Source organism: Gambusia affinis, linkage group LG20, assembly GCF_019740435.1.
Source record: "Gambusia affinis linkage group LG20, SWU_Gaff_1.0, whole genome shotgun sequence".
Taxonomy (NCBI): Eukaryota; Metazoa; Chordata; class Actinopteri; order Cyprinodontiformes; family Poeciliidae; genus Gambusia; species Gambusia affinis.
Window position 1 is genome coordinate 21,267,975 of NC_057887.1, and position 24,577 is coordinate 21,292,551.

The following is a 24,577-nucleotide window of genomic DNA, read 5'->3' on the forward strand; positions in this document are numbered from 1 at the left end:
CTAGCAAATCATTCTTTGGTTACCTAGCGACTCACCTTGGTTACCTAGCAACAACCAGTTGAGTAACTGGCACAGCAGCAGTTTAAGGTTTTACCACTCTGCTTCATAACTGCTTAAAAATAAAACGTTGTGGAGTGAAAACAGGAAAGTGACAAAACGTCACCAGTTTGGTAGCATTTCAGATATTTAAAAGAAAAAACTAATAAATTTTTGCAATGCAAAAATAAAAACTTATCAAGTATTTTGTTTCTAGTGCAAATATCTTAGTACACTTGAAACTTAAAAGTAACTATAAAACAAGATATATGTACTTGTTTTAAGTAAATAATTTCTTAATATTGATGAAAACGTTCTAGTTCTCTTGGCAGATAAATTGATTTATAACAAGTTAAATAATCTGCCAATGAAACTAAAACTTTTTCATCAATATTAAGGAATTATTTACTTAAAGCTCTGTATCTTACTAAAAAGATACTTGTAAGATAGTTTTGTCTTATTTCAAGATACTTTCACTAGAAACTAGACCAAAGATACTAAGACCTTGTTTTTAGGTTTGATAGACTGATCTGAAATGCTTATATTGTTTGAAGTTTTCAGCCGTATTTCCCAGCATTAATTTCCATTCTGAGCTAAAAACAAAAAACAGAAGAGTCAAACATCTTAATCAAACTTTTTCTTTAATTTGAAATGAAACTTCTCATTCGTATTTAAAATCTAATTAATTTTAATTAAAAGCAAGATCAGGTTACAAAGTTCCATATGGCTTAATGTGCAGACATGATAAAATTTTTTTACAAATTTGATTAAAACTATCTGAAACAATTTAACTCCTTCATTCAAAACGGGTTTCTTGCTCCAACTCTTAAATATAAAAAACAGTTTTATCTCCGAGTTAGCATCAGGAAGATGGACAGACAGCTGGCATACACAACAACACAGCCACACACACTCCGATGCGCTCCTCCGTACAGCTGGATCTCTGGTATGGTGGAGCGGATGAACTCGGAGTAGCTGGTCAGCCTGGTGTAAACACCCGGCCGGTTCTGTTTCGCACAACCAAGTCCAAAACTCACCACTCCGGCCTGCACCCAGGTGCCGTTCACCATGCTGCAGACCAGCGGCCCCCCTGAGTCGCCCTGAAGAGATGAAGAGTTATTCAGATTGCAGTGTGATGTCATGTGTGCAAGATGGCGCCCCCTGCTGGACGAGGCCTGTCGCATAGATTTTCCTGGATGATGAATTGTTCCAGAAGTTATTGTGATAAATGATGATATTGTTGCTTTGGCAACCATTTTTAAGTAACATAATGGTAATGGCAAAATATTAATGCAAAAACAAATTCTGAGAGATTAGTAAACTTTAAATTCTGATGAACATTTAACAATGCAACTGAAAGACATTTTAAATATTCAAAATAAAAAATAAAAAAACATAAGAATTTTAAAGCCTTTCTAAACAAAAAAAAACAAACAAACAAAAAAAAGGGGGTTGAGACCAAAACACCAAATTGAAGACTTTTATCATCCAGCTTTTGGTAGAAAGAAAAAAATCATGTCAATGGAAAGTATTGAGTTTTAATTTAACTGTGGGATTAATTTATTGATGGAGGGCAAGATAATTGCTGGCTGACAATGACTAACATTGATTTTAGCTGTCCAGTTGTCAACTTAAAGCACTAAATAAGAGGTGTCAAACTCCAGTCCTCCAGTCGCTGTCCTGCAGTTTTTAGATGAGCCACAGGTACAAAACACTGGAATGAAATGACTTAATTACCTCCTCCTTGTGGAGATCAGTTCTCCATTATTATTATTCTATTCAGCAGAGGCACATCTAACTGGCCCTCTAGGACTGGAGTTTGACACCTGTGCACTAAATCTTAAATGTAAACTTATACATAAAATAAAAATAAACAGAGCTTTGCCACTGATTGTCATCACTACGACTAGAAAAGGTCAGAAAGAAATTTAATAAAAGAATAATAGCAAGGGAGAGGGAAGTAGGTCAGTTACGCTAGCCTGACTATGATAACCTTAATGCAGATGTGTTGTGGAATTTGATGTGTTTAGTTCAGTTAAAAAATTATTTTAAAAAAATAAAATAAGGCGACGCACACATTGACTGACAGATCATCAGTAAAGCAGGTGTTTAGATTAGCTGGACACCTTCTCTACTGCAAAACAAACATCAAGCCTCAAAACATAAAACTAACATAAAAGAGAAATATTTCTCTTTATTCTTGCATCTAGAAAATGTAAACAATTTCTGCTCTTTGTGTGGGAAATGTCGGCATGTTTTTTGGTGTGCCATTGTTGTAAGTCAGTTGCTGTGGCAACGCGTCTGTGTGTAGCGTAGCAGACGCAGAGCGAGTTGTTCTTTGATAGTTTTTCTGTTTTTTTCCACCCTGGTGGTTTCACACTGCACTAAATTTATAATACCCGCAACTCCTGGTTTCATTTTGCAACAGAGTTGTTCTACCGCAGCAGCACAGCTGTGAATAGCATGTAAAAATATGGTCTTTTTGCTCTGACATGCTGTGCACCTGGATGTAAACAACATGCAAAGTGTCTCCAGCTCAGGGAAAATGTTTAACATAAATGAAATGGTACCTGGCAGGCGTCTTTGCCGCCCTCCTGGTATCCTGCACAGATCATGTCGAACAGAATGTCCACCTGCTCCTGCGGATTCGTTTGGTACATTTCCTGACAGGAAGTCTGGGAGATGATTGGCACCTTCACTTCCTGCAGAGTCCCAGTTCCTGTCAGAGGCACTGGAGAGGAAGTAAGATGGTTAATTGCAGATGCTTTTATAGCAAAGCATGTTTTAAAACTTAAGATCATCTTACATTAGAATATTGTATGTGTAATACAGAATATTCACATTAATATACAACATACACATTAATGTAATACATGTTTTGTATCTGTGAATAGTTAGGAATGCAAGTCATTGATTAATAAATTAATCCAAATTGACTAACAATTGATAACCATTTTCCTAAAAATTGTTCTTTTAGGAATAAGGAGGTTGACAGTTTTCCCAAAAGGTCTTATTTTTTATGAAATGCCTTTTTCCTTTTTTAACAAATATTGTATATTAAATATAGACTGAATAAATAAAAAATGTGATTACCTTAGACCTTAATAAAACAAAAAATAGGAACCTTTTAGGTTGCTGAGTAGAAAAAGACGAAAAGAATAAAATATTTTTCAAACAGAACCGGATTATGTTTGGACTGTTTCACTTTCCGCCATCTTGTTTCTCCTAGAACATCCACTTGTTAAGACCAACACTTATTAATCGATTGGAACTCATTTTAATCTAAACACTAATCAGAAGTCAATTAATTGTTTGCATCTGCAGTCGATATAAATAATGATTGATTAGTTTTTTTTTTTGTTAAATCATTTAAAGATGCTCTTCTCTCTTTTTTTTTTATTTTATTTTTTTTGCACTTCCATGTGAAACTAATATAACATCAGGGCCCCATGTTCTGAAATGAAATAAATTAAGTGGGGATATTCTACTTTCCGGAAAGCTGCCGGTACCACAGCAGAAAGTCGACGGGTTTTACCGTCTTCCTTGGTGTTTCCCCAGCCCGTGACGTAGCAGCTCATCCCGGTGGGAAACAACGTTCCCGGCGCAGGCAAACACACGGGCTGGACGAAGTTGTTCCAGGACACGGAGCTGGACAGCTGCAGGAGAGCGATGTCTTTGCCATTGTTGGGGTTTTGGTAACCAGATGGAATCACTATGCGCCTCACAGAATGGGCCGACTCCTGCGGGTTGATCCCAACCAGCTGGTACCGTCCGATGTACAGAGTGTAAGCGGACACATCGGATGGACTGAAAAACGACAAATAAGAAATCATTAGGCTTTAAACTTTCAAATCAGAGCAGAAACCCAGAGCTTTATAGAAAGTAGTTCTAATAAGTGAATAACTTAAATATGTAGAGCCACTTTTCACTATTAGAATGCCATGAAGTATAAAAGGACAGATTATGCAGACATTTTAATCCAAGGTTGCCTCAGAGCAACGCTCGGCGTTTAGTTCCTCTTGACGAAAACAATGCGGCCCATTAGAATAATTTTAGCCGACATGCAAAAATGAAAGTTTCGAGTTTCACAGTCTCTGTTTCATGACCGAAAGGTAGAAAGGTTTGGTGTTTAAAAGATTTTAAAAATGGCAGAAATGTAAACTTTAAAGGCTAATCAGAGGCTGCTACTCTTTTCAGCATGAAAAAGGTTTAAATTCAGATTTTTTGATAAATTTTCACACCATACTATGGTTCAATTTAAACAACAAATATTATGAAAAAGCACATAACGGATTATGAATGTTGATAAAAGTTGCTGATTGGTAATCTGTGCAAAGATTTTATGTATCAATATCAAATTAAATGATTAATTTTGATAAATAAGGACTAAAAAATTACAGTGTTTTCTAATAACAAAGAAGCAAACGGCAAAGCGATTCTGAAATATTCAGCTGTATCAGAAAAGTTAGAGTTTAATTTTCCAACCCAGTAATTCTTAGCAAACATATTCCAAGTGTTATAAACCTTCATTTCATATCCTAGTGTAATAACAAGCCAGTTGGGCAAAGTTTCACCAAACACATTAAACAAAATAATAAAAAACACAGAATGATGGAAGAAATAGGAAATCATTGCAATATTATATATTTTTGAAATCCTATTTTAAACACTCATAACAAAAGTGCCACAGGGAAACAGTTAAATCCATTTAAAATCTTTTTATTTCTTATGTGACTAATGTCACGTCACAGCTAAATTGCAATATTTATTAATATTATTTTATTAATTTAGCATTTGATTCAAATAATAAAATCAAATTTATATATTTTTAAAGGTCCTCTATTGGTTCACAAACTGAACAAGCAACTTAATCTTTAAGTTTTAGTGTTTCAGATTCTGATTAAATGTAAAACAGCTCAGATACTTTCAATGCAGTGAAACAGCAACTTAGACAAGAGTCCAGCAGTTTCTGTCCGGTGGAGGTTTCTCACTTGGGGAAGCAATGTGCAGCTGAAAGCACCCAGTCCTGCGTGATGAGGGAGCCGCCGCAGACATGCACGTTATCTTTCTGGAGGCAGAGAGGAGGGGAATGAAGGAAAACAGCAGTGAGTCACTTCTGCATCACAGGCAAACCCCTCTCTCAGCAGGTCAACTTCACCACGAAACCCAGACTAAACCACAACCAAAGCTTTCCTCCGGGCTCAGCTGTGAACCCCCGGGATGAAAGTGTAAACATTTCCGATTAATTGGGGGTTTACCTGGATATCTACCTGCCATGGCCAAGCCCCATTCAAGGCGTCCACCCCTCCTACTATCCTGTCCTTCAGCTGCGGACGGCCGCATATCTGCGCATTAGAGCCCCTCAAACCTGGAGAAAATGTGAGTTTATGACCGAAGAACAAAGCATGAGAACATTTCATCACCGCTGAACACAAACGGGCGAAAACAAGCCGAGAGAACAAAATGTCTGTTTATCAAACAAAGAAACCTGCATGGTGGGGAGGGGAACCGACAGGAAGACCCTCCGCTCTCCACTCACCTGTTACGCACAAAAACATTACAGAAACCAGTAACTTCGTCGCCATTTTGACGAACAAATGCGTTACAAAAATCAGTTAGAACAATTTGAAGCTGGTTATTTCAATAAATCCTCAAACGCTGCAATTAATCCTCCTCGTGATGACACAGCAGAAACTACCTTTAGAAAGTTATATCACTTTCCTTTCCTTTTGTTTTCGGACAGAAATCTGTTTCCGCCCCCGGTTCTGTCCCCCTTAAACTTGCTCAATTCTGAGTCACAGTTTCAACGGAGAAACCTGTTACCTGGGCGGAACGTCACTCCCCATCGGAACCTTTATCCCGCCCATGCAGCTCACCTGAGCCAGTGAAAATAACGGAACTGCGTCCTTGCATTCCTTGCAAGGTTGTTTTCCAAGCGGGTTTTGGCTCGGTGGAAAATAGGTGGTACGAATGTTTTATCAAAACCCCAACAAGGAGAATCCAAAAGGTTACTTTGGAGTGTTTCAGTTTTCCTTTTTTTTGCATTTCCAAAGTTTACAAAAAATCTTTTTAAAATTTTTTTTTGGTGAAGAGGTTTTTTCAAATTTATGCGTTTACATCTACTCCATCAATATTTGGTAAAAAAAAAAAAAAAAAAAACAACAACAACAACCCCAAAATAAAACAAAAAAACAACAACTTCAGTCAGATTTTTAGATTTTCTTAAACTAGACTTGGTTAAAAGTTTGCTGTAATTTTGACCCATTCCTCCAGACTGAACTGTTGAGTCTGTTAAAATGTTCAGTTTTGCCTATAAATGTTGTTTTAGTCGGAGATCAGGAGTTTCTGATGGCTGCTACAAAATGTTTGGGGTCATTGAGCATTTGGAAGACAATAACTCAAAATTATGTTGTTGTTTTTTTGTCATATATTTTGAGAAGTGCACCAGTCCCTCCTGCAGCAAAAAAACAAAAACAAAACAAAACAAAACAAAACAAAAAAAACACAGCATGATGCTGCCTCTCCAGCTTGCAGGGTTCCCTTTTTCCTTTTTTGCTCCAAAAGGACAATCCACATTTGTACGTCTTGCAAAGCAACGATTTAATCACATGAGCTTAGTAATCTCAAGGAATGTAAATTAATTAATTTAAAAAGTAATAAAGAAATATTTCTCTATATTCTTGAATTTAGCAAATTGAAATAATTTTGGTATTGGGAGTTTATTGCATATTTTAAAATTTTAAATCTTATTTACTGTCATAAATAAGAGCAAATATCGCAAATATTTCTAAACCAGTACCACAAAAACTTTGACTTATATTTCAAAAAATAACAAAAAGAATCACAAAATCCTGGAGAGACGGAAAAGAAATTAAATAACAGTATTTAATTTTAAGAATTATTGATATTTTAACAGTTTGTGATCAGGTTTTATCAATATTCTCGGCTCAACCGGCCCCTTAAGAGCTTTCAGGATCTTCATCAGGCCCAAAGTGAAAATAAGTTTAATTGTTCAGATGTAAATCTGCCTCCATGTTAAACCAGTTCAGCAGGTGTAATTATTTACTTCATAATGAAAACCTTATTCAGTGCGTTTACGGCCACACACACACACAAGCAGGTCAAGGGTCAAACACTCCCCTGATTCAGCTGAATTAGTCCTGCTGTTTTAAGTGTTTGATTATCTGGACAGAATGAAAACAACATGATCAATTTTTTCTCTCCATGTGCTAATCCTGTTTGTTTTACATGTCACAGAGCGCTTATTCCTTCTGTCTGTCTGTAAAGCTGTCTGTCTCCCCTTTTCTCCTCCCTTCCTGCGTCCCTCCATCCCTCCCTCGCTCCGTCCCCCCGCCCGCCCCAGGCAGTGTGTCTAGTTTCACAGAGCAATTGAAGGTGACAGGGACAGAGAGAGAGGGAGCGGGAGGGAGGGACAGAGGGAGGACACATCACAGTATCGCCCGCGGCTACACAACAGTACAGGAAGAGCGAGAGATGGAGGGACAAAGAAAGGGAAGGAGAGACTCACCAAAGTCCTCCCAATGAATCCGATAAGCAGGTAACAGGGAGGTAAAGTCACACAGAAACAGGTGATGAAACCAAAAATGTGTGTGTGCCACATGCCGTCCGCCTGCAGGGTGAGCAGACCTTTTAAATTGATTTTTATTTTATTTTTTTTATTTTTTATTTTTGCCCTCCCTCCCACTCTGCCTCCCTTCACTCATAATATATGAACGCATTATTGGATCCCAGTCAGTAAGAGCAATTATAATGCACTCCCATTTGTTTTTATTCTAACAACTTGATGAATATTTGTCGTGGCACGGTAACCATGGCGACTGGCTCCACCACCGCCCCTCCCTCCCCTTCCCCATCCCCCCTTCAGTGCTGAAAAAGCAAAGGATGGAGGGAGGGAGGGAGGGAGGGAGGGAGAGAGGTGACAGGAATGAACTAACAAGATGCACTAAAAAAAATGCATGTCCTGGAGCAACATAAATCTTTGCAGTGAAGCACGCGCCACCTCACACACACACACACACACACACACACACACACACACACACACACACACACACACACACACACACACACACACACACATGCATTAGTGTGCTCAGCGTGCACAGGGATCAGATAGGTTCAACCAAATTCCAACAACTGAGAGACAATAAGAAAAACAAAAGCTTGAACACACACAGCCGACTGCTTCAATAAAACATTGTTTATTGATTTTATGGTTGAATTAATGTCACAATTTTAATCCTTTTTCTCATCCTGAAGTTTTATTTGACCACTCAGACATTCAAACAGGGATTTTCCTTCTCAGGGGTTTTAATCTCCTGGCATTAATACTCAGAAATACTGATATTTATATATATATTTTCAAAATGTTATTTAATGTCTTATAATTTACTTGTTAAATACCAAAGTACAGGTTTGTCTGATTGGATAAAATCTGATAAAATCACCTCAGAGGATATTTCTAAAAGACAAGCATCGATCCAACTCACAGTTTTATTTCTTGCTCATGTTAAGGGTTAAAAAATAAAAAAAGTACACCCCGTTACACACCGGAGCTCACATAGTTTTTATAGAGCAAGAATATTTTACATCCTTACAGTTCAATGAGCCGTTTTGCATCCGATCCAATTAGATAAAAGTTGTTTAGAATGTTGACTGTCATTTTTAGAGGAACATTATTTTATTTCCATTTTTAGGTTTTAAAATAATGGAAAACATAAAGCTTTGGCAAAAAGAGGATGCACTTATTTGATCATATTTTGGGGGAAATTATGAAACAAAACAAACAAATGAATAAGTTTGTAGAAGAAAAATCTTATTTTCATTGCTGTGAATAAACTTAAAAAATGTTATAGACTTTAAAAATGTAAAGTAATAAGCCCAAACAGTTAAATGTTAAACTAAATGTAAAATATTGTGTTTTATTTATTGTTCTCCAGGTAAAAGAGAAATAACTTACAATGATTTTTTTTAATGACTGTGACATAAATGTAAGTGTTGAAAGTTTTCTCATGCTGGTATTTTACATATTTTAGGTATTTTCTTGGTTCTGCTCACCTGAATGAAATGATAAATCATTATCAGGCCTCTGCAGAACCCGACGACATGCAGAGGAAATCCCAGCATTTCATTCAACTGTTCTGGAGCAGAAAATAACCAAAACCTAAACTAAGGTAGGAGTAGCAATAATTCAACAAGTTTTTACTCAAGTAAAGTAAAAAGTAGTCGTCCAAGGAATGACTCAGGTATTTTGCAAAAGGTTTACACAAGTACTGAGTATCTGATCAAAACAACAACCATTTAAATATTAAATCATCCGACGAAATTTTTATGTTTTAAGGACAAAAATGACTGTCATTTCTATAAGTAACAAAAAATAACAAAAACAGGCAAAATAAATGTTTCCAAATTAGTTTATTTCAATAAAAAAACTTATGAAATTTTAACAAAAACTGCGGCTGCGTGTCTGTTTCTGGTGAATTTTTGGTTAAAACATGTTTGTTTTTCATTCAGTGGGTAGAAAATCCAGAAGTTTTATACAAGTAAGAGAAGAGATACTTCATAGTAAAATGACTCAAAGAACAGCCTAGTAAAAATAGTCCTAAAATAATTTTTTCATGAGTTACTCAGGTAAATCTAACTAGTTGGTACCCAGCGCCGGATGCAGGTCCGGAGTTTGACTCGTCTGATCGAAGGCCTTGAACTTCTGGCTCACATTTTGTTGCTGCTTCTCATTTTTATTCGTTTATTTCTGGCTTGAAAGCGATCTGCCATGCAGCCAGGGATAACTGAGATAATTACAATTAAATAAAATTAGGTGTTGGTTCAACAGGAAACAAAACATGATTTTATGTTTTGGGATTAAACGATCAACTGACTTTGATTGTATTTTCCTTTAATTAGTATCACATTTGACTAATTTGAGGAGAAATAGAATTTATATGAAGTGAACTTAGAGATAAATAGACCAGGTTTAGGTGAAATTTGCTGTATTTTGTACATCTGGCCTGCCTGTGCATTTTAGAGTTTATTTTATTTTCACTTTTAAATGTTTGAATGATCTTTCTCCAGAAAATCTCTCTGAGCTCCTTCAAGCTTACTTACCTTTTTTGGCCCCTCAGGTCAAGATTTGACCTGGTTTGTTTAACTCTTGGTCTTTTTGTGTTATATTTTTGTATATTTGTTTGTAGCTTAAAACAGCTGTGGCTGCTTTAAAGTGCTTTATACATGAATTTTTAAAAAGCCTTTAGCCTCCAACAGCAGGGAAAGTTTCCTTTCAATCAGTTACGCAGAAAACAAAAACATTAGGTGGAAAAGCATCCCAAATGAACCGATGAAAATATTGCACAATGTTTACTTGTAGCCAAGCAGGAAACTTTTAATCAAGTATTGTAATTCCCGTGCTTAAGTGGAGTGTCTGCACGCATCTACCACCACTGTTCTTTTTACCTTTGAACTTGTCAAGTCCTTTCTTTTCTCCAAGGCGCATCTCGCAGGAAAGTAACAGAGAAGGGGGGAGCAGAGGGGGCAGCAGAGAAAGAATAGCAGAGTATGAAAGAGAGAGGGAGCGACAGAGAGAAAGGGAGCGCAAAGTCTTGTCAACCGGAAATAAAACAAGCTGGCACCCTCCCCATCCCCAAGCCCCTACTCCCACCCCAAAGTCATATACTTCCTCCTCACTCTCTCTTTTTTCCTCCCCTCTGCCTCTCCCGCCTCCATCTTCCATCTCTCCCTTCCGCTGCATGGAGATATATTTAAACCCGGCTTCTGCTCGGCTCGGCGCTGTACATACCGTCATACCTGCGTCACCGCATGCACCTCACGTCGGGCCGTGTGTGTCCGTCGGCAGGCTGCAGTTCCTGGATGGGGATCCTTTAAGCTGCTCCGAAAGGCCCTGATGGCGCCTTTTGTTTCCTGTCTGTGGAAAATCAGGAGTGTCGCTGCGTCTTCACAAGCTGCTGAATATCTGAGTCCAGTTGGACAAAAAACTCTTTAAAAAAGTAGAACATGTTTACAAATCCAACGAAGCGTTACGTTTCCTTTCTCTAATGTTTCTAAACAAACATATGTGATTGGATAAAAGGTTTATTGTCCCTCCAGGTGATAATTTTATCACAATAATAATAAAATTGCACACAGAACAGCTCTGGAAAAATTAGAGACCACTTCAAATGATCAGTTTCTCTGATTTTACAGGTTTATGTTTCAGTAAAACCAACACTGTTCTTTTATTCTATGAACTACTGACAACATCTCTGAAATGCCAGAAAATGGTCAAAATAAGGAAAAACATGCAGAGCTTTCAGACCTTAAATAATGCAAAGAAAACCAGTTGATATTCATTTAGAAACAACAACACTAATGTTTTATCTCAGGAAGAGTTCAGAAACAAATATGCAGTGAAATAATCAGGAGGTTTTCAATGCGGTAAACCACCACAGTTTGTTTAGGATTATCTCAGATTATTAATGAGAAAATAACAATCTTCATTTATACCTTTCTGGGTTAAATTTAATCTCCATATATCTGCAGGTTGAAGGCCTGTAATGGTGATGAACCCGTAGATATAAGACGATTAAATGTAAATTTAACTTAGCTTTTATTTTTTTCTCACATTACAGCCACATAATTATTTGGTGGTATGCATTTAAATTCAGCTTCCTTTACTCTGATACCACTAAATAAAATGAATCGTAATCAGTCAGAACTTATTTTCAGTGAAAGTTTCTCACGACTGGATTAAAACACCAGATTATTTTCTACCAATTTAAGTTTTCTAGATAATCAACTCATCATTTGATTTTAGTTCCTACTCTGTTTTCATGTGTTGTTCAGATACTTTTTCACTGTTTCTGTTTTTAAGGTAGAAACAGAAGCGGACTCTTTTTAAAACCCTTCAACGACCCGTTTACACTCGGATCTCATGAGAAGTGCACCACCACACCTGCATTAAATTTTAATAACGCTCCAATTCAACACAGTTCAACTCAGATTTTTAATTTACAACAAATTCGAACAAAAATCGTTCTCTTCATCAGACATTTCTCACTATGATATTTAATGAAAACATGTTTAAATGAAATAATAAAATTATTTAAACCTTCAGTATTTTCAAAGATAAGAGCAAATCAACCACATATTTGATGATATTCTTTAACATTTCCTTCCTAAGCAAATAAAATCAGGTGTTGTTGTTTCTGTTTGGCTGCTGCTGGACGTGTTTGGACTCAGAGTCCGGCTCTCTGTTGGCTCTCAGTGGATGTAGGTCATTACTGTTAAAACTGGCCGTGTTTTCCTCCTCTAACGTCAGAACCGAGCTTCAGGTTCTGGTCTGGCTGGAAGACAAATGAGTTTTACCTTCAAGCAATTTTCCCCAAAACTAATGGACAAATTTTTCTCTAAAAACTCTTAATAATCACCTGCTGTGTTCGTTGCATGAACACAAAGCAGAAAAATCTTCTTTTTCTATCAGCAGTAATAGATTTTTTATTACAACGTGTCCTCAGAAAGCTTTTATCCACAGAAGGTTTTGTTATTAAAGCTGCACTGTTACAATAAAACACATTAAATTTCTTCTGTCTTATTTCTTAGATGATATGTTTGACGTTTCCTCAAAGCTTCAGAGCTTAAATATGTTTTAATTATCAAACACTAACGATTTGTTGCCACTGTGGGAAAAAAAAACAAAGTTTTTTGTTTGTTAATCTCAGATCATGTGAAATTATTTGGATTATGTATACTGATTGTGAAACAAATATAAAGTAATTTATATTCTGCAAGAAAATGTTACATGTTTTAACTAATTGATCAGAAATAATTTTAAATAATTTTTTTGTTGATTTTTTAAAAATGTTTTGCTTTATTGTAAGATTTCAGGTTATGGGTGATATAAAGGCACATTTAATTTATTTCTGAAAATATTTAAAGTACATACACATTCTCACCACATCAAATTAATCACAGAAACATATTAAAGAAATATATTAATGTAAAATATATTAAGATGTAATAAAGAAAGCAGAAAATGTTCATAATTTAAAACAGGTGAAATAAAGAGAAAAATTCCCATAAATGAACCAATAATTAAAGATTTGACCCTGTTCAACCAGTCTGGTCTGGAAATACCTTCCTGCTGATTTTACTGGGTATTTATGTGTAATTTATGGCTAAAATTGAACCCCATCATCTATTTATCATCCCCTATCTTTCCATTATCTGTGCTTTATGCTCCTCTCTCCCAGCCTTCCCCCTCCTCCTCTCGCTGGCATTAAGTTCAAACTTGACACTGATGTTGACTCACTTTGTCACCCCTCGGTGGCTCCCTCTCCCTTCCTCTCTTCCTCTTCCTCTCTCTCTCCATCGCTCGGAGGACACGAGCGCCCGCAGACGCATTTCTCTCCAGAGCCCCCCCTCCTCCCACCTCCCTCCATCCCTCTGTCCCTCTCCTCCCTCTTTCACTCTATCTCACCCTGTCCAACTCTCTTCATCTTTCTCCCTGCACTCTCCTTTGCCACACACACACACACACACACACACACACACACAGCGTTGTCAACAAAGCTGGACGTTGGGGGAATAAAGGTCCGCCGAGGAGGAGAGGAACTCTCAGGACGACTGCGTCCGTCTCTCTGGTCAACTTGGTGAGTTGGTGAAAATTAATCTTTAAAGCTTTTAAATGTTTCATGCTGTATAATTTTCTAAACCCAGCTCTGAAATTTGTGAGATTGTTGAATTTAAATGAATCCAAATTGACCTTTGACACTTTTTCGCTTCAGTCACACTCTTATATAATGTAAAAATGAAAATAAAATAAAAAAATTGAGCGTTATGCATCCTATCTTGCAGCCTTTTCTTGCTTGTACAACATTGATTTTAAAGCTTTCCAACTCATGCAGTGGCTCCATTTCTGCACATCTGCAGGGAAAGTTTATTTGTCTCATATAAATTCCTATTTTTATGGGGTTTTTTTTTGCTAATTTTTGAGTGCATTCAAGCTTGAGTTCTGCAAAAACAGAGCTAAAAGCAAGTCAAATGTCACGGCTCTCTGAGTGGGTTCTAATGTACCTCCTCTCCCCGTGGTATACTAGCATTGCAATGTATAACACACACACGTTACGACAGCGAGCATGTAACTAACTCCATTTATGTCTGTCATCATGAGGCTAATTCGCCACAATGCCAACCATGTGTGAACTCATGCGATACGAACCCCTCCTTCCTCCTTCTTCTTCTCCTGCTTCGTTTTTCTGCCGTTTCAAAACGGACCCAAAGAGGCGGAGAGGAGTAAACGGGGGCGATCACACGCAGAGGACGGGGGTTCCTTTATTTCTCTCCATGCTGGTCTGGACGTCCGTAGTATGTATGAGAAGTTAACCATGCTGAACCTGCAGAGCGGCTCCAACTGGAGCGGGCCCAACAACTGGTACCATGACCCCACCGGCGTTCAGACGCAGCACAGCGCAGGTGAGCAGACGCCTCACATAGATGCATGTCAGCTGGTTGAGGTCAGATCTGTTGAATTTTAAAGCAGATTAACTTTTGCAGCCAGCAAATCTTAGCCTGTAGTTTGTGACATGGGAGATGTGGCTCACCACCCAGGGCGCCATGGACTAGGGGACTACAGCGTGCATCTAGGAGTGAAAGAAGTTGCCTCTCATTTACATGCAGAATGAGTTTTTGCTGTTTATTTGCATGATTAGTCAATGATTGGATTATGTTATATACAGTTTAAGTGCTGGGTAAAGGTTATTTTTATGCAGTTTGTGCAACATTTAAATCTAAAATCAAAAATATTTAAACGGGCCAAACCTGAAGAGGACTGTTCCACAGAAATCAGACATGCTTAAAAACAAAAGGTTTGGATTGTTTACATTTTTATTCTGTTTGTAAAAACATAAAAATTAAAAAAATTTCTATATTTTTGTTTGGGCATTAATTACTATCTTGAAGGCCAGCCTGAAGATTTCAAAATACAGACTTGGACCAAATTATTTCATGCTGCTTACACGTTGATCTGCGACGCAGTTTTAGGACCATATTGAGAAAAAATAAATACAATTAAAATGACGACAATAATGTCATAAACTTACAAAAATAAAGTTATAAAAATACAAGAATAAGGCAGAAATGATATGAGAGCAAAGTTAGAATATTTCAAAAATAAAGTAATAATATTATGAGAATAAAGTTCAGGAATAAAGTGGAAATAATGAGAAAGTAAAGTCATAGTATTATGTGAATAAAGCCAGATTATGATTTTAATCTCATAATTTTATGACTGTATTCTTGTATTTGTATTTATTTTTTATTTTTCTATTGATCCGCCTTTGTTCATGTAAATCTATGGAAAATTATTTTAGTTAAGCAGAAAATATTACATCAAAATAATATCAGAGTTATTTTAGCTGTTAAAGTGGATGGCTGAGTCAGATAAGATACACTGCAAAAACTTTTTTATTTTGTAAAATTTGCTCAGTATGTTTGACAGGGGGGCCAGAAAGAGGGGCTCGCCCAGGGCGTCATTTATTTAGCAACAGCCCCTGCTGCTAACATGCTGCAGCCCTAAAAAGCAACATTTCTTTTAAATAAACTTCTTCGTGTGTGTGTTTTTCCTCTGCTTGCTGGCAGTGTCCGAGGGCTGCATGCTGGACACAGAGGGCAGCATGGGGGGAGAGGCAGGGGGGGGAGGCGCTGGCAGAGGAGGAGGAGGAGGAGGGGGAGGAGGAGTCCCTGTGGAGCGGGATGAAGGCGAGGAGTCTCAGCTGAGGCTGCAGCTCAAGAGGAAGCTGCAGAGGAACAGGACCAGCTTCACGCAGGAGCAGATCGAGGCTCTGGAGAAAGGTCAGAGCGCTAACGCACGCAAAGCTCAAACCAGCGCCATGATGCAGCAGCAGCAGCAGCAGCAAACTGGTTTACAGATTCCTGATTAATCACAGCACCACAAACAAAATCAGTTTGCATATTTTGACAGGTCGTGATCTTTATTGGCGCCTCCGGCGGCCAAACAACTCCACTTCCGGATGCAAATCATCCATTATCGTATCTCCGCAAATATTCCCGCTTCGTTCCAAAAAGGCCCGTAGCGGCGAAAAGCAGCAGAAAATGCGTCGCTGCTGCAGCGGGATGCGGCCCCTGGATCAGGGAGCCACCGCTGACTGGATGTGGCTGCGCAGGGCCCCGGGGCCAAATGAGGAGGCAGTGTCCACTGTGCGCCCGAGCAGAAACCGATCACTGCGGCCAGTCTGTGCACATGACAGTAATGAGGTACACTGACCTCAGTGCGCAGCCGAAGCGCAGTAAACATGACGCGTTAACACAGATGCCAGCTAAAACCAAGCCAATTAGAGCAATTTATCACACAGGTTTAATTTAAACTCTGGTGGTGATATGTTTATCAGAAATGCACCTCTCCGATATTAATATATGTATCAGTACTGATATTGAAAATAATGCTAGGTATTGAGAGAATGCAGCCGATCCATAATTGCAGAACAATTCAGTCTAATTCTACTGTTTATTTGACATTATATTTACTTTCTGAACAATTGGAAGGCTTTGTTGCATGTTTACATGTTTGATCAAGATTATCAACCTATTGTTTTTGTCAGATTCATTTTATTTATTAGTATTTATTTTACGTTGGCTGTTTTACTCCTAACTGAACTGACTGGACAAAACAAAGTTGTTTTTACATGTTTGATGAATACGATAGTGCGCTGTACTGGTGCAGAGTTGTCAAATAAACTTGTAATTCAGTAGATTTATGTCTGTGTTTAAAAAAAGAAATGCTCTACGTAAATTCAGCTGTTTTTCTGTATTGTATCAACATCAGCCGATACTAGACCTCAGATATCGATATCAGTATCGGAAGTGAAAAAAGTGAATTGTTCCATATATTGGTTTTACCTAATTCTATATCTTACTTTTGGAATTTCACTTTTTCTACACAAAAAATGAAATATTGCCAAACGTATCCTCCTTGTATGGGAAGAAAATGACCTTCTGTTCAGCCAGCTGACTAGCAGTGCTCAGTAACGGGTAGCACAGCCTTGCTCTAGTTTTATAATAGTTTTAAAACAACTTCATTGTAACTGAATGCATTATTTGTCTGCGATAAACAAACAAACAAAAAAGCAAAATCACTTTCTGCATCATCCTGCAAGAAATTATGAATAATTTGTGTTTCTTTTATGCCCTGTATTCACTTCCGATGCAGACATCTGAGGTTTCATATTGGCCGATATGGATCCGACACAGAAAAACAGATTTGAAAAGATTTAAAATGCTTCTGTACATAAATGTACTGAATTACAAATCTATTTGATAACTCTGCACAAGTACAATAATAAAGAAACTGACAAAAATAATAGGTTGACTACAAACTCTAGTTATGAGTCCATTTTATAGAAAGAAAACAAAAAAAATATGTTTGTCATATTGTTCACAACAGATGGCAGCTGTTACAGAAAAATGAATAATTTTTACTTTCCAAACCATGACTGTTTGTGTTTTTGGCGACAGAAACACCCAAACCGTTTTTTACATGTTTGACTCTGTGACCACCAGTGCACAGCAACAGGTGGGGAAGGGGCAGAGTGTGTTGATGTAGCCTGAGAAACTCATTAAGAAAACTTTAGACTGTTACTGGTTTTGAAACTTCACGGCAAAAACACAAAATATTACCAAGTATAGTTTATAGTGCAAATATCTTAGTTCACTTGAATTAAGACAAAACTATCTTATAAGTAACTTTTTAACAGGATATGGTAGCTTGTTTTGAGTCAATAATTTGTGAATATTGATTTTAAAAATGTACTGGATCCACTGGCAGAATATTTTACTTGTAAGACATTTTTCTTATTTCATGAGCAGAACTTTTTCATCATTATTAAGGAATTATTTACGTGCAACAAGCTTGTTTGTCTTGCTGAAAAGTTATTTGTTAAGATTTTCTTTTTGCAGTGTTGGAACACGTGTACTTATTCTCTAAGTGTTTAGAGCAGTTTAGGTTTTAGGCAATCAGCTTTGAAGTGTGAAGTTCGGAGCTTTCTTTGGAACTAAAACTGAAAACGTGGGGATCAGGACTCAACCTGCTGGCGACAGGGTGGAGCTTGTTCACGTTTTGACTTGTCAACAACAAAAATGTCAGCAGTTTGTCCGCTTTGAATTAACCGTCTGCCGAGCAACAATGATCTGAAATCTAAAGTCTAACTGCAGAGTTCACTCATACCCAGATTTAGTTTCTAATTTAGTACACTGCAAAAACACAAAATCTTAATAGGCAATTTTAGTGTCTAGTTTCTAGTATAAATATCTTAGCTTTGTCTTTTTTCAAGTGGATTAACTTAAAAGTAACTTTTAAGTTAGAACGCGGTGCTTTTTTATGTAAATATCTCCTTAATATTGATTAATTAGTATTTGTTCATTGGCAGATTATTTCACTTTTAACAACATATTTTGTGAAATAATCTTTCAGCATGTTTTCATCAATAATAAGGAATTATTAATTTGTAATTTATGTTTGCCTCATTTCAAATGAACTAATATATTTGCACCAGAAACTAGACCAACACTGCTTGGTAATGTTTTGTGTTTTTCGCAGTGTAACTCCGGTTTATCTCATCGAATTCAAGCTGAAACCAGTTTTGATGAGATTAAAATCAAAGTGGACTTCTCTGCTGTTTAGCTTAAAGCAGCTCTGCTTTGAAATAAAATGCTAAGGCAGCTTCTCAACTTGAATCCTTTCAGTTGAACTTTGTGCGTGTTCCACGTGGATGAATAATTTACACAAAGTGCAACAGATAAATATTTCAAAACGGGTTGTAAGCATAGAAGCTTAACTTCCTGGATTTATGGTTCCTCTAAAACATAATTAGTAATGCTAATACTCGACATAGAGTCTGTTAAAATTAGCCTCTTTTTGATTTTGAAGTTTAGTTCTGTGTGACTACGATTCTGTGTGTGCAGTCCTGTGTTTCCCTTATTGTGATGCGTGTTTGACGTTATGTAATATCCTCCACAGAGTTTGAAAGGACACATTACCCAGATGTTTTCGCAAGGGAGAGGCTGGCGAACAAGATCGATTTACCTGAGGCCCGGATACAGGTGAGCAAATCAGGACGGATTCCAGCGGATCTGGGGAGCGGTCTGGAGTCTGAGATCAAAGTCAGGATTCTGAGATCAAAGTCAGAATTCTGAGATCAAAGTGAGAATTCTGAGATCAAAGTCAGAATTCTGACAGCAAAGTCAGGATTCTGAGATCAAAGTGAGAATTCTGAGATCAAAGTTAGAATTCTGAGATCAAAGTCAGAATTCTGAGAAAAAATTTAATTCTGACAGTAAAGTAAAATTTTGAGAAAACAATCATAATTCTGAAATTAGAGTCAGAATTCTCAGATTAAAGTCAGAATTCCCACCTTTTTCTCATGATTCCATTTTCCCCCCAGAATTCTCACTTTAATCTTCTGAAATCAGAAGTCAGAATTTTGAGGTTATAGTCAGAATTCCAACTGTTTTCTCATAATTTAGATTTTTTTTTTCCACTCAGTACTCTGACTTTAGTCTCAGAAGATTAAAGTCATAATTCTGAGGAAAAAAGTGAATTTGTTTTGGTCTGGAGTCTGACTGGAGTCTGACTGTCAGGTGTGGTTCTCCAACCGGAGAGCCAAGTGGAGGAGGGAGGAGAAGCTGCGCAACCAGAGGAGGTCAGGCAGCGTCACCTCCTGCTCACAGAGCCAGGCGCCGCTCAGCACCTCCTTCAACACGTCCGTCTACCATCAGCAGCACAGCAGCAGCTCAGGTAAAGGCCAGACCGTCGCATCGGAGCAGCAGTCTGCATCTGCTGCACATGATTTAAACATCCGAAGACTGGAATATTTCAGTAGTTTGTAATTACACAGTGGCTCCTGCAAAGCATCAGGGTTTCTCTATTAGAGTGCAAACGTATTAAATATTCCCACTTCGAGATGGTTTCAGTCAGTCTAAGTGTGTGTGTGTGTGTGTGTGTGTGTGTGTGTGTGGGTGTGTGTGTGCTCACCACCATGTCTGTCTCTGCAGGGTCCATGTTGAGTCAAACGGAGCCGTCGCTGCCCAGCTACAGCTCGCTGTCTGTCTTCTCATCTGGAGTCCAGGTTAGACATTCAACACTCATCATTCATCAACACCTTCCAGACTACGTCACAGTCTGAGCCATGTCTCTGTCTATGGAAGAGGATTAGGGCCAAAAAGAAAAAAAGAAAAAAAGAAAAAGAAAAGAATGATGAGATTCAAGTCAGAATTCTGACCTTATTCTCAAAACTTTGATTTTTTTCTCAGAAAAAAACCTGAGGGCTGCACAGTGGCGCAGTTGGTAGAGCTGTTGCCTTGCAGCAAGAAGGTCCTGGGTTCGATTCCCGGCCCGGGGTCTTTCTGCATGGAGTTTGCATGTTCTCCCTGTGCATGGTGGGTTCTCTCCGGGTTCTCCGGCTTCCTCCCACAGTCCAAAAACATGACTGTTAATTGGTTTCTCTAAATTCTCCCTAGGTGTGAGTGTGTGTGTGAATGGTTGTGTGTCTCTGTGTTGCCCTGCGACAGACTGGCGACCTGTCTAGGGTGAACCCCGCCTCTCGCCCGGGACGCAGCTGGAGAGGAACCAGCAACCCTCCCGACCCCATTTAGGGAAGAAGGGTGTAAAGAAAATGGATGGATGGATGGATGGAAAAAAACCTGAGTTCTGAGATTAACAGAATTTTTTAATTAAAATGACAAATTAAATGTTATTTTTAAATTATTTTTTTACTTTTGGTTACCCTAAACCTCTTTTATACTCTCGCTGCGGGGAAACCCTTATCTGTAATTTAAAGTCTCTCCTGATTTGCTCCACCTGAGCCATTTTTGATCCTTTGGGTTCTAATGCAGACATTGTTGACTTATTTTAAGCCAGTTCTTTATTTGGATATTAAATGTGTAGAACGTAGAATGGAACGTTGTTCCAAACGTTCCTGAAAAAACATTGCACAATGTATGTCTAATATCTATGTCTGCACAATAATATAAAAATAATGTTTGGTTCTGCTTAAATATGAAAAACGAAAGGGGGAAATCCTACTTTTCAGTGTAATACAGTACATATATGTATATTAGACATAAATTATCTTTTCCATGCAATTATTTAAGTATAAAACACCTGATTCAACGTTAGGGGTGATTCAGACTCCAGCTGATCTACACTCTAGCTCCCCCCAGTGGAGAAACTCCAGCATCGCTTTATCTTCTCTTGGTCAATGTTGTTAAACTTTTTGTCTTGGCGGCCAAAACTGACAAATCTAAACTATTGGTGTGTCCTAAAATTTATTGAATTAAAAATGCAAAATTAGTTTACTGTGCTTTAGATTTATTATTATTATTATTATTCTTTTGGTTTTACCTGCTCAAAAATAAACAAACATTTGCATGAAATCTGTGCGTAATTAAAACTGCAGTATGTAACTTTGATGAAACAATATTTTATTTTACATATTTATTAAAACTGTCACCATGCTGTGACAGTTTGTTATGAGATAGATAATCTAAGAGATGATCTGCCTTGTTCTAGTGTTATTTATAAATAACCAATCAGAGCCAGGAGGAGGGTCTTAGTGCTGTCAATCACCCTGCGTGTGGCTATGCTGCAGCTAGCACAGCATGTTGTGAATACTAAGTCTAGTTAGCATGGCTACCAATGACAGAGGATAAATGGATTTCCTGTAAAGGTAAGTTGTTTTTCCACCATTAGCACATTCAGCAGGGAGAACAAAAGATTGATTGATAGCACTAAGCCCCGCCTCCTGGCTCTGATTGGTTATTTTTGGTTAGTCGTGCTGCATTTCTTCAACTGGCAATGACAGCTCAGGTAGGAGGTGGAGGATGTGGATTTTTTCACAAATTCACAGGTGCAAACAAAATCATTTCAAGGGGTATAAATGGATCCCGAACCCCACTTTGAACCCCCCTGGTCTTGATGCTACGTTCTCTTTTTCCTCTCTTGCTTCCCTCTCAGTCTATTCCTCCCCAGTCGGCCTCCTCGTACTCCTGCATGTTGCCTCCGTCGCCCTCTGCGCCGCGCAGCTTCGACTCGTCGGCGTACTCCTCCCCTCACCTGCAGACTCCGCCCTCAGCCAGCTCCAACACAGGTGGGTGTTTGGTGGAAACGTCTCATTTTTATCTTCCAGTTCTTTCCTCTGTGTTCGCTAAGATCAGAACCGTGGTGTTTCCCTCTCCTCTCCCGCTCAGGGCTCATATCACCCGGGGTTTCGGTGCCAGTCCAGGTCCCAGGAACTGAGCCGCAGAGCATGAGTCAGAACCTGGGGCAGTACTGGGCCAGATTACAGTGAGCTCCAGGCGAATGCTGATGGACAGGAGAGGAAGAAAAGAGGAGGAAGAGGAGGAAGGGCATGTAAAGGTCGTGTCAACGAAGCAAGATTAGCATCCATGTTTTAAGGAAGGTCAGGTCGGAGCTGTAGAGGAGCCTTGGAGGGTTGAAGACCCCGAAAAGCATTAAATGTTTACAGAATCAACCAAAAGCAGCTTTGGTTGCACTTCACAGTACTCTCCTGGTTCCGATTCTGTTCGGTTCCGTTCGGTTCTGTTCGGTTCTAACGGTCAGGAGGCACGGCTTCACCAATTTACAGGAGAGCCAAAAAAACAGGACCAAAGAAGTAATCACACCCTTTGAATTTTTCAGATTTTGTCTCATTACTATGATGGAGTAACAAGGCCAGGCTAAGAAAATGTTTTAAAAATTACAGTTTTTATATTTTAATATATCTGAAATAAGAAAAGACTAACTCATAAGTAACTTTTCAGCAAAATATAAAGGCTTGTTTTAAGCCAATAATTCTTTGATACAAATGGGGAAAAATGTCAGAAGTGAAATAATCTGACAATTGAACTATTACTTTCAATCAAGTTGGTATATCTACTTGCAAATTTACTTGCAAGTTAGTTTCGTCTCATTTCAACTAGTCAAAAATTACTGGGTAAGATTTTGTGTTTTTGCAGTGATTTTTATTCCAATTCACAATCATGCAATACCTTGTGTTGGATAATCCAGATAATCCATCCATCCATTGTCTATAACCGCAAGGAACTGGAGAATTAAAATGTTCAAGAATGAATTCAAAACTCAAGGTTTGGATTTTTATTTTTAGAAAAACTGCTTCCAATTTTGATACATTTGAATCTGAGAAAAGTGCAAGGCTGTGCTGCACACACAGATCATTCATCCCAGGTAAATACCAGCATATTTCAGGTGTATTGTGAAGTGTAACCACTGTCTCTTGTTACTTGAGCAGCTTAACCATATTGTGATAAACTAGCTTGTTCCCTAAGCTGTGAGACTACTGTGAAGATTTTAGACAATCACTTGTACTTAAAACTTAAAAAATCTACCATAAAAAGTGTAAATCCTGCCTATCCTGACTGCATTGAGGCTGCATATTTTTGTACAGACATCTGTGGGGTAAGAACGTAACTGCAAGACTGCAAAGGGTTATTAGAGGAAAGAATGTAGCATGATCTGGGCTCCAATCATCCTTAAAGCACAAGACAATTTATCAAAAATAGCAATTTTGCCATTCTGTTATAGGTTTAACCTTGAAACATGAAATCTGCAAGCAAATTTCTTCTATATTTTATATTAATTTGGGAATATTTTTATCCAGTCAGTTAAAAAAACAGTAGCAGCTTGTAAAGCGATTAAAAAGTGACTCACAAAGTCTTTTAAACCGTTTTATACATCACTAATGACACTTTTTCTTCAGCGAGGGACAATCAGAAATTCTTGCACCTCAAACTAAAATGCTAGCACTTCAAAGAGACAATCGGAGGTGGAGGAGAAAATGTAAAACTACTACAGACTTGAACCTGCTGTGCATGACCAAAGGATGGCGCTATAGAGACAATCAGCTACTCAGAAACAAATCAAATATTGTACAGAAGCCTTTATTGTACTTTTACAGAGATGTAGGCTCTGCTCACTTTTTTCCTCTGGTTCTGTTGATGCAACTCATATAAAATGTCCTTAAAATCTCCTATTTATTTGTGTCTTCACTTGTTCTCACGGGTTATTTGTGTTGAGGTTTCGTTGTTGTCATGTGTTGTGTTAGTACTCTGTAGCTACCAAGAGTCAACCCCTTTTTGTGAAGGCCTTGGATCCCTTTAATGAAAATAAAATGGTGTGTCATACACTTATGTGCATTTGTGGTATATTTTACTCAGCACAAGTCTTAACAGATGATTAAATATTAAAATTGTTTCTAAGATAGAATAAAAAATGTGATCTTACCTGAATATGCGGTTTGTTTGATGGTCATCCATTGCTTTTTTTGAAATCGTCATCTCATAACATAAGAGTTATGCAAAAAGAAAATCAGCTGAAACAACTGCAATCAAAACCAGTGTGCTCTCTCTGCAAAGACAAATCATTATAAAAACAAACAAACAAACAAAAGAAAACTAAGTAAAGTAAAACTTAGGTTGCGTTCACACTGCAGCCTGAAGTGAC

General features: G+C 37.9%; 2 protein-coding genes across 4 annotated transcripts; one reads left to right on the top strand and one right to left on the bottom strand.

The window, feature by feature from the left end:
• Positions 1 to 658: 658 nt before the first annotated feature.
• On the bottom strand, positions 659 to 5,869 carry zgc:92313 (uncharacterized protein LOC436869 homolog). Of its 2 annotated transcripts, none has more exons than XM_044103346.1 (6): positions 5,576 to 5,869; positions 5,307 to 5,404; positions 5,028 to 5,104; positions 3,572 to 3,843; positions 2,607 to 2,767; positions 659 to 1,136 (listed from the first exon to the last, which is right to left on the bottom strand). In XM_044103346.1, the coding sequence occupies exons 1-6, from the start codon at positions 5,619 to 5,621 to the stop codon at positions 882 to 884; spliced, it is 909 nt and encodes a 302-aa protein (XP_043959281.1). In that variant the 5' UTR covers positions 5,622 to 5,869; the 3' UTR covers positions 659 to 881. The 2 variants fall into 2 exon arrangements, with proteins under 2 accessions (XP_043959281.1, XP_043959280.1); XM_044103345.1 differs by having other exon boundaries at positions 5,295 to 5,404; positions 5,576 to 5,868.
• A 7,712-nt stretch (positions 5,870 to 13,581) lies between these two features.
• pax10 (paired box 10) lies at positions 13,582 to 24,260 on the top strand. Of its 2 annotated transcripts, XM_044103349.1 has the most exons (8): positions 13,582 to 13,697; positions 14,329 to 14,520; positions 15,685 to 15,897; positions 19,079 to 19,161; positions 19,699 to 19,855; positions 20,113 to 20,186; positions 22,073 to 22,205; positions 22,306 to 24,243. In XM_044103349.1, exons 2-8 carry the CDS (start codon positions 14,415 to 14,417, stop codon positions 22,404 to 22,406), a joined length of 867 nt encoding a protein of 288 aa, XP_043959284.1. In that variant the 5' UTR covers positions 13,582 to 13,697; positions 14,329 to 14,414; the 3' UTR covers positions 22,407 to 24,243. The 2 variants fall into 2 exon arrangements, with proteins under 2 accessions (XP_043959284.1, XP_043959283.1); XM_044103348.1 differs by lacking the exon at positions 13,582 to 13,697 and having other exon boundaries at positions 14,211 to 14,520; positions 22,306 to 24,260.
• Positions 24,261 to 24,577: the final 317 nt, after the last annotated feature.

What these genes read in the sequence shown, in the direction of transcription:
- zgc:92313 (XM_044103345.1), bottom strand. Translation starts at nt 5,621, where the DNA reads ATGGCGACGAAGTTACTGGTTTCTGTAATGTTTTTGTGCGTAACAG. An exon ending in AATGTTTTTGTGCGTAACAG is followed by an intron (nt 5,405 to 5,575) that starts GTGAGTGGAGAG and finishes CATTTTCTCCAG; the next exon opens with GTTTGAGGGGCTCTAATGCG. An exon ending in GCGGCAAAGACGCCTGCCAG is followed by an intron (nt 1,137 to 2,606) that starts GTACCATTTCAT and finishes TCATCTCTTCAG; the next exon opens with GGCGACTCAGGGGGGCCGCT.
- pax10 (XM_044103349.1), top strand. Translation starts at nt 14,415, where the DNA reads ATGTATGAGAAGTTAACCATGCTGAACCTGCAGAGCGGCTCCAACTGG. An exon ending in TCAGACGCAGCACAGCGCAG is followed by an intron (nt 14,521 to 15,684) that starts GTGAGCAGACGC and finishes GCTTGCTGGCAG; the next exon opens with TGTCCGAGGGCTGCATGCTG. An exon ending in GATCGAGGCTCTGGAGAAAG is followed by an intron (nt 15,898 to 19,078) that starts GTCAGAGCGCTA and finishes TATCCTCCACAG; the next exon opens with AGTTTGAAAGGACACATTAC.